This window comes from Carcharhinus amblyrhynchos, chromosome 24 (assembly GCF_965287045.1).
Source record: "Carcharhinus amblyrhynchos chromosome 24, sCarAmb.v2.hapA, whole genome shotgun sequence".
NCBI lineage: Eukaryota > Metazoa > Chordata > Chondrichthyes > Carcharhiniformes > Carcharhinidae > Carcharhinus > Carcharhinus amblyrhynchos.
This window is the reverse complement of record NC_137347.1, coordinates 2,572,248-2,585,382: the sequence shown is the minus strand read 5'-3', so window position 1 is coordinate 2,585,382 and position 13,135 is coordinate 2,572,248. Positions and strand designations below refer to the sequence as shown.

At 46.3% G+C, this 13,135-nt stretch overlaps 1 protein-coding gene across 2 annotated transcripts in view; it reads right to left on the bottom strand.

Moving 5' to 3' along the window:
* The window catches only part of trit1 (tRNA isopentenyltransferase 1), a 30,928-nt gene extending 18,049 nt beyond the window's left edge, over window positions 1–12,879 (bottom strand). For both annotated transcript variants that reach the window (XR_013889412.1, XM_080211685.1), the window contains exons 1-6: window positions 12,744–12,879; window positions 10,710–10,847; window positions 5,320–5,418; window positions 3,429–3,601; window positions 2,227–2,369; window positions 1,065–1,176 (exon numbers count right to left, since the gene is read on the bottom strand). Coding sequence is in view for 1 of the 2 variants with exons in the window: in XM_080211685.1 (XP_080067811.1) it covers window positions 1,065–1,176; window positions 2,227–2,369; window positions 3,429–3,601; window positions 5,320–5,418; window positions 10,710–10,847; window positions 12,744–12,863 (785 nt within the window). In the remaining variant the exon portion in view is untranslated. The remainder of the gene's footprint in view (window positions 1–1,064; window positions 1,177–2,226; window positions 2,370–3,428; window positions 3,602–5,319; window positions 5,419–10,709; window positions 10,848–12,743) is intronic.
* Window positions 12,880–13,135: the final 256 nt, after the last annotated feature.

Genomic DNA, 13,135 nt, shown 5'->3' with positions numbered 1-13,135 from the left:
GGGTTGTCTCTACTCCCCTTCTTGAACAAGGGGACAACATTTACTAGCCTCCAGTCTTCTGGCACTATTCCTGTAGACAATGATGACCTAAAGATCAAAGCCAAAGGCTCTGCAATCTCCTCCCTAGCCTCCCAGAGAATCCTAGGATAATTCCCATCTGGCTCAGGGGACTTATTTATTTTCATACTTTCCAGAATTGCTATTACCTCCTCCTTATGATCCTCAATCCCATCTAGTCGAATAGCCTGTATCTCAGTATTATTCTCAACAAAATTGTCTTTTTCCTGTGTTAATGCTGACAAAAAATATTCATTTAGCGCTGCTCCGATCTCTTTGGACCCCATGCACAACTTCCCACTACTATCCTTGACTGGCCCTAATCTTACTCTAGTCATTCTTTTATTCCTGACATACTATGGAAAGCTTTAGGGTTTTCCTTGATCCTACCTGCCAAAGACCACTCATGTCCTCTCCTGGCTCTTCTTAGCTCTCTCTTTAAGTCCTTCCTGGCTAACTTGTAACTCTCAAGCACCCTAACTGAGCCTTCACGTCTCGTGTAGACACAAGTCTTGACATAGGCCTTGAAAGAACGAGAAATGAAAGAGATGAGGAATATGAGGGATGGGAAGAGGGAATCGGTGTGGAATTATTGAGCGCAGAATTACCCAAATAAGCTACTGCAGTTCAAGAAAATTAGAGATCTTGTTGACAATGATAAGTGTGTGGTTATGGTACAACAGGAGGGAAATTCAACAATGCAGAAAAGGGAGATTATACCAAAGGAGTTTCAGGTATCTGAGAAATGACTGCATCGTTGACACAGAAGAAGATAATTATTCTGTTCATTTATCACTTTTTTGTTATCTCTAGGTTCAATTCTGATAACTGTATCTACCGAGTCCTGCTCGATCACCCTGGTCCCAAACCAAGTCAAATTTAAAATCTGCATCTTTGTAGTTTCACCCCTTCGTACTTGTATAATTTCCTCTAGTCTTAAAACAGCATTGGTAACAGCTTTGAACTTGACATTCCAACAGGACAGATTTTCCTGCCTGTGTACAGACCTGTTCTCAGCTACTTTCTGCTGGTTGTATCGTGTATGAAAACCATTCAGTTCTTCCAGAAGGCCTGCGGTGAGCATGTCATCGACCCGCCGATCCAGACGTCCATCTAGAACTAGAGACAGGATGTAAAGAACTGTAAGACTGGCAACACTTTGCAAACATTTGGGGTAGGGGAGGCTCGGGGGATGGGGAGGTGCACAGCACAAGCACTCGCAGGGACCAGGAGGGGAATCACACCACAGCCATCAGGAACCAACACTGATGTAACATAGCATTGTGCATCTTAGCCCAGACTGAAACCTGCCGCAGATTATAACATCTTCCACTTACTAGGTAAACCCTCAAACCTTAATGCATTCCTGATCATCTGTGGTGATGGTGGCTTCTCAGTTCTTTTTGCCAAGTTCCAACTCAACCTATCCCTGATCATCTGGCATCTTCTCCTTTTTTCATTTCTCCTTCATAACCTCTCACTCTTCCCAGTTACCTAACACTTCATATTCTCTTCGCTTAGCGACTTGCGATTGAGAATTCCCCTCGGCCTTCCCTCCAGTTTGCACTGTTACTCTCACTCAATTTCACTCTGCACATGCTGATTTCTTAGAGAATTAACTCCTCGAAGGGCATCTAAAACAAAGTTGAACCAACAAGAGGAAGATCTTAGAATCATTACAAATCACCGAGGGGTTACAGTTCAGTGAACAGCAATGATTTCAATCCTTTAAGACTACAACACAGGACATATTGTCAGTGACATGTAACCAATTCCCATGTGGATGTTCTGCAGCAGAAAGACAAGAAACAAAATTTAATATTTAAAAATAAAGCACAGATTTTCAAAATATATCTCAGCACTTCTGCTGTCCTGTCAGAGGTACAGTTCTCAATATAGTTCTGATTTACTTTCAATGGGTGCACACAGTACACTGCCAGGTTTCCTGATCCTGGGAAATGCTGCAACAATCATACAATTTAAAACAGGTTCCCAGCTGCACAGTGGAAAGCTGCTTTAAACACTACAGAAGCCTGTCACCTTTCGAGAGCTCGAAACCTGCCACCATGGAAAGAGTACAACCATGAGGATGGCCAGTTGGTGAGGCATTTTCCAATCACTAGGGTTTGCAATCATTAAGCAGATTTGTTTATTCACTTTCTCTCTTACCCGCTCGGTCAGCGTGCAGCCACAGTATGCAGGGTCGTGGAAAGCGCAGTGCTCCTCCAAGTGGGCCTCCCCCTTCCTCCTGGCGCTGCTGCTGTAGAAGTTTGCTGTGAGGAACTCCCGCCTCCTCATAGACCTGCAGACTTCTGCTCAGAGAAACACTGCACGTTACCGAGTTACCAGCAGACAGGCCACTATTACAGCACTTTGCCTCCTTAGATATGGATATAACTTTAACATAAAATGTTTCCACTTGTGGGAAGTCCAAAACTAGAGATGATAGTCATCAGACAGTCACTGATAAATTTAATATGGATCTAAGGAAAAACTTCTTCACCCAGACAATGGTCAGAATATAGTACTTGCTACGAATGTTTCCCTTACTGTCAGGGAAATTAGCAAGGTAATGTGGGGTTACAAGGATAATGCAGGCTTGATGGGCCAAATGACCTCCTTCAGCTCAGCCAGGCTTCTATGTGCTTCCTGCCTCTGTGGAGTAGGAAACTAACAGCTCCCAGGAGGGAGGAATGCATTGGGAACGCGCCCTAGATGACTCTCCGCTACTTTTCCAGTCAGCGCAGGGCTGTGAGTGAGTCTTTCACCCACATAATCCAGGATAATGATGAGGACATTATGAACATGAATAACCTGCACCTCCAAAGTCTCCTTAATTCAACAGTGCTAGGTTGATCAGGCATCCTTCGTTAATGAGCATCCTCCAGCCAATTCGATATATTTATCTTATAATGTACGGAATGCTCACTTGTCTGCAGTGAAACTGCAGATATTAATGTGATGACCACATACATTAGTACCATTGGCTGAAGGATTAATAGTGATCAGGACACCAGGGAGAACTCCCTCATTTCGTCTGGTGTACTCGAGAGCGGGCACATTCAACAGTGCCGCACTCCCCCTGTAATTACTGGGACATCAGCCTGACTTACATGCTGAAGTCACAGAACCTCAACCTTCAGAGTCTGAGGTGAGGGAATACTACCGACTGAGCCACATCTGACACCCTCATCTGGTACCATGCAGTTTGTGAAGTCTAAGCAGTAACTCCAATGCAAGGGACTTGAGTGAAGACAAGAAGTGAGAAAACAGTATGTGGGCTGGAATGAATTGGACAATTGTTAAATCGGCTCTGTATGAAGGAGAGTTGATGATGTTCAGTCTATAGCTATCACTCAGATTGAGCTGACCTTGCTACCTTGCGTTTATCATGTGGGTGCAATTTCTCTGCCATTTCAGGGTCGACCTCAGCCAATCGTTTGTAGAGGTCCTGAGGGTCTAGTTTCTCCAGTTCTTCCTTCCTGTTGGGCGATGAGGTTCCACTCCCAACACCCCCGTCTGGAGCAGAACAAATCTTCCCTTCCTACGGGACAGAGCATACCAACCAACAGGGTGTCACAAATTCATCACAGTGAGTCAGAAATAGAGCAGTGCAGTCTGATCTCCTGAAGTGAGAGACACAGACGGCTAGAAATTCACAACTGGAATCAAACCATTCACAAGTTCAGCAGCATCAGTCTCATCAGAGACCCTCACTTGCACAGGATTTTACTCACACTTCTGTACATCCATCAAACAACAGAATAGCATGAAGAAATAATTAAATGTATGTTTTTTAGACTGAGGAAGGCTCGTAGTGGAGTGCCTCAGCAGTCAGTGCTGAGACCCCCGCTTTTCCTGCTTTTATTGACCTAGACCTCGGTATACTGGGCACAACTTCAAAATCTGTGAATGATACAATTCACAGGTTTTGAGGGAGATCATGTGGAACTTCAAAGGGATATTGACAAGTTGGTGGACTGGGCAGACAGGTGGTAGATAAAGTGCAGTCAGAGAAATGTGAAGTGAGTTATTTGGTTGGATGAACATCGAGGGACAACAGGGGGTACACCTCTAAAGGGGGTTGGAGCACCTATGGGTATATATACAGGAACCACTGAAGGTGACAGGGACAGGTTGAGAGAGCAGTTTATAAGGTATGCTGTGTCCTTCATTAATAGGTGTGTAGAATATAAGACAAGGAGATTATGTTGTATTTATAGACGTCACTAGTTCGATTTCAGCTAGCCACCGCTTCAGAAAAGATGTGAAGGCATTAACAGAAGAGGGTGCAGAAAAGCTTCACAAGAATGGTTCCAGGAATGGGGAACTTCATTCATGAAGATAAACTGGGAAAATTAAGACCTTTCCTTAGAGAAAAGTTTTTAGCTTATTAATTAGTCTCACAAGTAGGCTTACATTAACACTGCAATGAAGTTACTGTGAAAAGACTGAGGGAAGATTTGATAGGTATTCAAACAATGAAGAGTCAGGATAGACAGAAACTGATCCCACTCATAAAAGGATTGAGAACCAGGGCTACAGATTTACAAAGAACTAAAACAGCCCGGGAAACAGGCCCTTCGGCCCAACGAGCCCGTGCCGCCATTTTAACATTACCAGTCCCCCCCTCCACTCATGACCCTTATCTATGCTTATAGCATTCCACATTGAGGGAAACTAATTTAGGGACAATTTATTACCTCCAATCAGCCTAATAGCACATCTTTGGGGTGTGGGAGGAAACTGGAGCACCCGGAGAAAACCCACGCAAGCACGGGGAGAATTAGTAAAAGAAACAAACAAGTGATATGGGGGTTAGGGTTTGGAATGCACTGCCTGAGTTTGCGTGAAGGAGGTTCAATCAAAGCATTCAAAAGTGAACTAGATTGTTATCTGAGAAAAGGGAGAATGTGCAGGGTTATACGGAAAAGAAAGGGGAATGGCAGTAGGTGAGTTGCTCATTTTGGGAGCAGGGCTGAATGCCTGCCTTCTGTGCTTTAACATTTCTGTGATCCAGGGTAATACAAAATAATTAATGTGCTACACTCCCTGGCATATTCAAGTCATCTTACTTAACTGACAGAACTGTATTCTGTACTTCAACCTAAGCACACTAGCCCTGAAATCTTTCATTCAGAGGGTTCAGTCTCCCCTGCCATTATGTGATACAATATGTATCCCCTACCCCTCTCTATGACCCCCTCCCCGTGACAATGCTCAGTGATGGCTGATGAACTGTAACAGAAAGCTCCCCAGTACCTTTGTGTCCACCAGCACTTTCCAAAGCAGTGACTCGATGTAGTAATTGGTTCCTCCCACGATAATTGGAATCTTGTGTCTGTCAAAGATATCTTCAATGTGTGAAGTTAATGAAAATTTCTCTTGTTTAAAGTTTGAGGACTGACTACATTCAACTTGAACATTAAAGTACACAAGGTTTAGGCCACCATTAGGTAGGTATTGGCTCAACATCCTGTACGATCTCTTGCCAAACCAGGGAATAGGAGCAGAGTCTAAGTCTGGGAATATCAGGATCAGTTGGAGCATTGTCACCCCAGTCAAAAGGTCATGGGGTTCAAATCTCATTCCAGAGACTCCGCTGAATCCATGGAATCCCTACAGTACAGAATGAAACTGTCGAGTCTGCACTGACTCTCCAAAAGAGTATCTTACCCAGCTCACCCTCTAATCCCATACATTTACCATCCACCTAACCCTACACATCTTTTGGATACTACGGGGCAATTTAACATGGGAAATCCCCCTAACTTGTACCTGGAAGAAACCCACACAGATTGCTCAGTACTCGGGGATCATCCTGTATTATCATTCCACCCCATCTCGGCCTCAGGTCAGCTGTTGAAGCTTTCATCCATGTCTTTGCCACATCCAGGCTTCCATTAACCTCCTATTCACCATTTCAAAAGCTTGCCTGCCCCATCCAAAATCACATCAAATCCTGTTCATCCTTCACCCCTGTGCTGACATCATTGGCTTCCGGTCCATCAACGTCTCCAGTTTAAAACTCCTCTTGTTTTTAAGCCCTCTGTGGCCTCACCCCTCCCTGTCCCTGAAAATCCCCCTGGACCCAACAACCCTCGGAGTTACCTGCACTCAGTGAGTGCTGACCTCCTCTTCAATACCTAACACTGGAACACACAAAATTAGGGGCAGGAAAAGGCCATTCAGCCCCTCCAGCCTGCTCCATCATTTAATAAGATTTGGTTGATTGGCCATGGTAAAGAGCCCCTCAGTGTCAGGAGGATTAGCAGGGTAAATATGTGGGGTTACAGCGAGGGGCTTTGGGTGGGAGTCAGTACAGACTCAATGGGTCAAATGGCCTCCTCCTGCACTGTAGTGATTCTATGAAGATCATGGGTGGTCTAATTTGAACCCATTTAGCCAATTCCTGCCAACCCCCGATAACCTTTGCTTGTGAAGAATCTCCTGAGCTCAGTGTTAAAGATAGTCAAAGAATCTGTCTCAACGACCTTTTCAGGAAGGAAGTTCCAAAGACGCAACCCCCTCAAATCTGTCTGACATGGGGGAACTCCTTCTTTACAAACAGTGACCTTTAATTCTAGGTTCTCTCAAGAGGAAGCATCATCTCCACATCCACCCTGTCTATACCCCTCAGGATTTAATATATTTTAATGAAGTCATCGTTTAATCTTCTGAACTCCAGTGGATATAAGCCTAGCCTGTCCAAAGGAGTACAATATCAAGGATAGGACTCTTAGCAGTGTAGAGGATCAGAAGGACAGGGGAGTACGGTAGGATGAGAGAAGAATTGGCGAATGTGGACTGGGGGAGCGCGTTGGAGGGAGGGTCTGCTGAGGAGCAGTGGAGGATCTTTAAGGAGATCTTTCTTGGTGCTCAGCAGAAATTTATTCCGATGGTCAAAAAGGATAGTAGGAGGAGAGGTAATAAGCCGTGGATAACGAAGGAGGTGAAGGAAAGTGTTAAATTAAAAGCGGAGGAATTTAGAGTAGCTAAGAGTAGTGGGCGAGAAGAGGATTGGGAGAGGTTTAAATGTCAACAAAGATTGACAAAGAAGTTGATAAAGAAGGGTAGGAGAAACTATGAAGCTGGGCTAGCGCTTAATATAAAAAAGGATAGCAAGAGTTTTTATAAATATATAAAAAGGAAGAGGCTGGCTAGGGTGAATGTTGGTCCTTTAGAGGATGAGAAAGGGGACCTAGTGGTAGGGGATGGGGATATGGCTAAGGTATTGAATAACTTTTTTGTTTCTGTCTTCACAGAGGAGGACGTGAATAATTTGCCGGGTGTTAGCAATGGAAAGGTGGTAGGACTGGAGGGTCTTAATGACATTACTGTTACTAGAGAGGCGGTGCTCGACAGACTGGAGGGGCTGATTGTGGACAAGTCCCCAGGACCGGATGGAATGCATCCGAGGGTTCTGAAAGAAATGGCGGAGGTGATAGTGGATGCCTTGGTGGTTATTTTCCAGACGTCGCTGGATTCCGGGGAAGTGCCGGATGATTGGAAAACGGCTAATGTTATGCCGTTGTTTAAGAAGGGTGTTAGGCAAAAGGCGGGGAATTATAGGCCAGTTAGTTTAACGTCTGTGGTAGGTAAAATGTTAGAATCTGTCATTAAGGAGGAAATTGCGAGGCATCTTGAAGGGAATTGCTTGATAGAGCAGACGCAGCACGGTTTCATTAAAGGGAAGTCGTGTCTGACAAATTTACTGGAGTTCTATGAGGATGTGTCTAGGGCGGTGGATAGAGGAGAGCCGGTGGATGTGGTCTTTCTAGATTTTCAGAAGGCGTTTGACAAAGTACCTCACAAGAGGTTATTGCAGAAGGTCGAGGGACATGGAGTTGGGGGTAGGGTGTTAGCGTGGATAGAGGATTGGTTGTCAAATAGGAGGCAGAGAGTGGGGGTCAATGGGTGCTATTCGGATTGGCGGATGGTGACTAGTGGAGTGCCCCAGGGGTCGGTACTGGGGCCTCAGCTTTTTACCATTTATATAGATGATCTGGAGGAGGGAACCGAGTGTGGGGTGTCGAAATTTGCTGATGACACCAAGATTGGGGGAACGGCAAATTGTGCGGAGGGTGTGGAGAGTCTGCAGAAGGATCTAGATAGGCTGGGCGAATGGGCCAGGAAATGGCAAATGGAATTTAATGTTGGCAAGTGTGAGGTGGTCCACTCTGGTAGGAAGAATGGTAGGAAGGACTATTACTTACGGGGCGAAAAACTGCAGCAGGCGACGGTGCAGAGGGACCTCGGGGTCCTTGTGCATGAGTCGCAAAAACCCAGCTTGCAGGTGCAGCAGGTGGTCAGGAAGGCGAATGGGATGCTGGCCTTCATAGCGAGGGGGATTGAATATAAAAGTAGGGAGGTCCTGCTGCAGCTGTATAGGGCATTGGTAAGGCCGCAGCTGGAGTACTGTGTGCAGTTTTGGGTGCCACACCTGCGCAAAGGTATTTTGGCCTTGGAGGGAGTGCAGAGGAGGTTTACGAGGCTGATACCGGAGTTGAGGGGGTTGAGCTATGAGGAGAGGCTGAATAAACTGGGCTTGTACTCGTTAGAGTTTAGAAGAATGAGGGGAGATCTCATTGAGACGTATAAGATGATGAATGGGATGGATAGGATAGAGGTGGAGAGACTCTTCCCGCTCAAAAAAGACAGTAGGACTAGGGGGCACAGCCTCAAGATAAAAGGGGGGCGGTTTAGAACGGAGTTGAGGAGGAACTTCTTCACTCAAAGGGTGGTGAATCTCTGGAATTCTCTGCCCGTTGAAGTGGTGGAGGCTGCCTCGCTAAATATTTTTAAGACGCAGGTTGATGGGTTTTTGATAAGAGAGGGGATTAAGGGTTATGGGCAGAGGGCGGGAAAGTGGAACTGAGCAGCGACAGATCAGCCATGATCTTATCGAATGGCGGGGCAGGCTCGAAGGGCTAGATGGCCTACTCCTGCTCCTATTTCTTATGTTCTTCTGTCCGGGTCCATAGTACTCTTAAATCGGCCTCGCAGGTAGAGGATGTGGTCAAGAAGGTGTATGGTGTACTGTCCTTCATTAATCGAGGGATTGAGTTTAGGAGTCGGGAGGTAATGGTGCAACTTTATAAGACCCTTGACAGACCCCACTTGGAGTACCGTGCACAATTCTGGTTGTCACACTACAAGAAGGATGTGGAAGTTATTGAAAGGGCGCAGAGGAGATTTACAAGGATGTTGCCTGGATTGGGAGGCATGCCTTATGAGGATAGGCTGAGGGAGCTTGGTCTTTTCTCCCTGGAGAGACAAAGGATGAGAGGCGACCTGATAGAGGTTTATAAAATGTTGAGAGGTATAGATAGGGTGGATTCTCAGAGGCTATTTCCCAGGGCTGAAATGGTCGCTACGAGAGGACACAGGTTTAAGGTGCTGGGGAGCAGGTACAGAGGAGATGTCAGGGGTAAGTTTTTCACTCAGAGGGTGGTGAGTGAGTGGAATCGGCTGCCATCGGTGGTGGTGGAGGCGAACTCGTTGGAGTCTTTTAAGAGACTTCTGGATGAGTACATGGGATTTAATGGGATTGAGGGTTATAGATAGGCCTGGTAGTTATGGAAATGATCGGCGCAACTTGTGGGCCGAAGGGCCTGTTTGTGCTGTAGTGTTCTATGTAACCTTTCCTCGTAAGAAAACACAACATTCTCTGAACTGCTTCCTTTGCATCCTTCCTTAAATGAGGAGATCAATACATAGCATGGTAGGCAGCATGGGGACACAGTGGTTAGCAATGCTGCCTCACAGCTCCAGGGACCCGGGTTCAATTCCCGGCTTGGCTCACTGTCGTGTGCAGTTTGCACATTTTCTCCGTGGGTTTCCTCCGGGTGCTCCGGTTTCCTCCCATAGTCCAAAAATGTGCGGGTCAGGTTGATTGGCCATGATAAATTGTCCCTTAGTGTCCTGGGATGTATATGTTAGAGGCATTAGTGGGGTAAATGTGCGGGGTTGTGAGATAGGGCCTGGGGTGGGATTGTTGTTGATGCAGACTCAATGGGCCAAATGGCCTCCTTCTGTAGGGATTCTATGATTAATTGCAGATATAACCTCCAAATACCCTGTCAAACTGAAGTATAACTCTCTCTGGTCTTGTATACCCAGTCTTCATCATTTCAGCATTGGCATCAGTTCTGGAGTTACATTCACAAACCTCTCAGTTTCTCTACATCTTTCTCCTACTGTAAAAAATGCCACTCAACCAACTTCTCTGACAAAGATTCTGGTCTTAGTGGATCGGTATCCAAATCGTATCGGTACACAAATCAGCCACGGGTATTCCACCTTATGTCAAAAATGACATAACAATATAAGAAGCAGAATAAAAACCCCCATCTCCAATAGAAACTGAAATCACCACCCCCACCACCACCCGACTGAAATGACAGCCCACCCCCTGCCCATAGAGACATGAAATCACCACCATACTCCCACCACACCACTCCTCCACCCCCGCAGTTACTGACAGCCCACCTCCCCGACACCACCCATACCCGACCGTCCTTCCCCTTCCTAATACCCATTGAAATGACACCCCTTCACACATCCCTCCCCCCCAACAATCAGACTGAAACCACCCCCCGCCCACCGCAGATACAGCCCAAAATGACACCCCCACTTTGAAAAAAGGATATTACAGACAAAGCCTTATTCCTGAAGTCAACAACAGAATAGGAGACAAGGGGATCCAGGAAGCTGATCATGTGGTGAGTGCAGAGTTGCTGCTCCTTCTGTGTCACTTTGTTAGTGATGATGTCCAAACCTTTGTAAACCTGTAACGTACACACCAATATCAACATTACTCAGCTCCACCTAGTGTGAACTTTCCTACTCTCTGCACACAATATACAGCCTCTTAACAGAGAACTGCACCCCTGTTAAACACCCAGTACCATTTCACATCTCATCCTGCTCCTTTCCAGCATCCTTATCATCTGCCACTTTCAATCCTCAACCCCCCCCACCCTTCCCAACCAACAACTGCACCCCAACAGCCCAGTGAATTCTCCACCTTTGTACAATCCACTTATTACACGTTTATATATTCATCTCTGGAACAGAGGGGGGAGCTGAGCTCAGAGGGGGCACTGGTCAGAGTGTTTACTGCAACAGAACGATGGATGGGGGGGGGATATCCCCCTGTCTATATCAACAGGGATGAAGTGGAAATTGTCAAGAGGTTCAAGTTTTTAGATGTCGAAGTCACCATTGACCTGTCCTGGTCCCTCCATGCGAACACTATAGTTAAGAAAGTCCATCAACGTCTCTACTTTCTCAGAAGATTAAGGAAACTTGACATGTCTACTATGAATTTCACCAACTTTTACAGATGAATCATAGAAAGCATTCTTTCTGGTTATATCACAGCTTGGTGTAGCTTCTGCTCAGCTCAAGTCTGCAAGAAAGTACAGAAGGTCAGGAATGTAGCCCAATCTAGGTAGTACTGAGGAAGTGGGAGGGGCTGCAGGAGAACTTGGATAGGTAAGGAGAGTGGGCAAAGAAGCAGCAGATGGAATACAATGTGGAAAAGTGTGAGGTTCTGCACTTTGGGAGGAGGAATAGAGGCATTGACTATTTTCTAAATGGGGAAATGCTTGGGAAATCAGAAACACAAGGGATTTGGGAGTCATTGTTTAAGATTCTTTTAAAGTTAATGTCAAATTCAGTTGGCAGTAGGAAGGCAAATGCAATGTTAGTATTCATGTCAAGAGGGCTAGAAATACAACAGCAGGGATGTACTTCTGAGGCTGTATAAGGCTCTGGTTAGAACCCATTTGGAGTATAGTGAACAGTTTTGGCCCTGTATCTAAGGAAGGATGTTCTGATCTTGGAAAAGGTCCTGAGGAGGTTCACAAGAATGATCCCTAGAATGAAGAGCTTGTTGCATGAGGAACGGCTGAGGACTCTGGGTCTGTACTCATTGGAGTTTAGAAGGATGAGGGGGGGAATCTTATTGAAACTTACAGGATACTGGGAGATCTGGATAGAGAGAATGCGGAGAGGGTGTTTCCACTATTAGGAAAAACTAGAACCAGAGGGCACAGGCTAAAGAGATGATCCTTTAAAACAGAGATGAGGAGGAATTTCTTCAGCCAGAGAATGGTGAATCTGTGGAACTGTTTGCTGCAGAAGGCTGTGGCGGCCAGGTCATTAAGTGTCTTTAATATAGAGATAGATAGGTTCTTGATTAATAAGGGGATCATGGATATGGAAAAGGTAGAAGAATGGGGATGAGAACAATATCAGCCATGACTGAATGGCGGAGCAGACTCGATGGGCCGAGTGGCCTAATTCTGCTCCGACGTCCATCACGCAAACCAGCCTTCCAACCAATGTCTACACTTCCCGTTCTCTCAGCAAAGCAGCCAGGATAATTATGGACCCCGGACATTCTCTCTTCCACCTTCCCCCGTTGGGGAAAAGCCTGAGCTCCCGTACCGACCGACTCAAAAACAGCTTCTTCCCGGCTGCCGTCAGAGTTTTCAATGGGCCTACCTCACATTAAGCTGATCTTTCTCTACACCCTCGCTGTGACTGTAACACTACATTCTGCACCCTCTCCTTTCCTTCTCTATGAACGGTATGTTTTGTACAGCGCGAAAGAAACAACACTTTTCACTGTATGTTAATACATCTGACAATAATAAATCTAGTCAAATCTCTGGGACCTGCATGGAGTCGGCGCTGACGATCTCTCCGCTGAAGCGCCGGCCCAGCTCCAGCGCCAGGCGGGATTTCCCGCAGCCCGTGGCCCCCAGAATCACAACCAGCGGCCGGGGCAGCGCCATAGCGGCACAGGGAGCCGGAAATCACCGGGGGAAGGGGTAGACAAGGGACCGGAAATAATCGGGGGAAGGGATAGAGAAGAAGGGACCGGAAATGATCGGGGGACCGGGTTTACGGAACTCCGGGGAGACGGGAAGGCAGTGATGGCCGCCAGTATCCGCATGCGCAGTTACGTGGCCGAGTCCGAGTTATGGCCGCCATCTTTATATGGGGCAAATGCAGAATGACGCATGTGCGGTCTCCATCTTTATATGGGGCAGTGTGAAGTGGAACG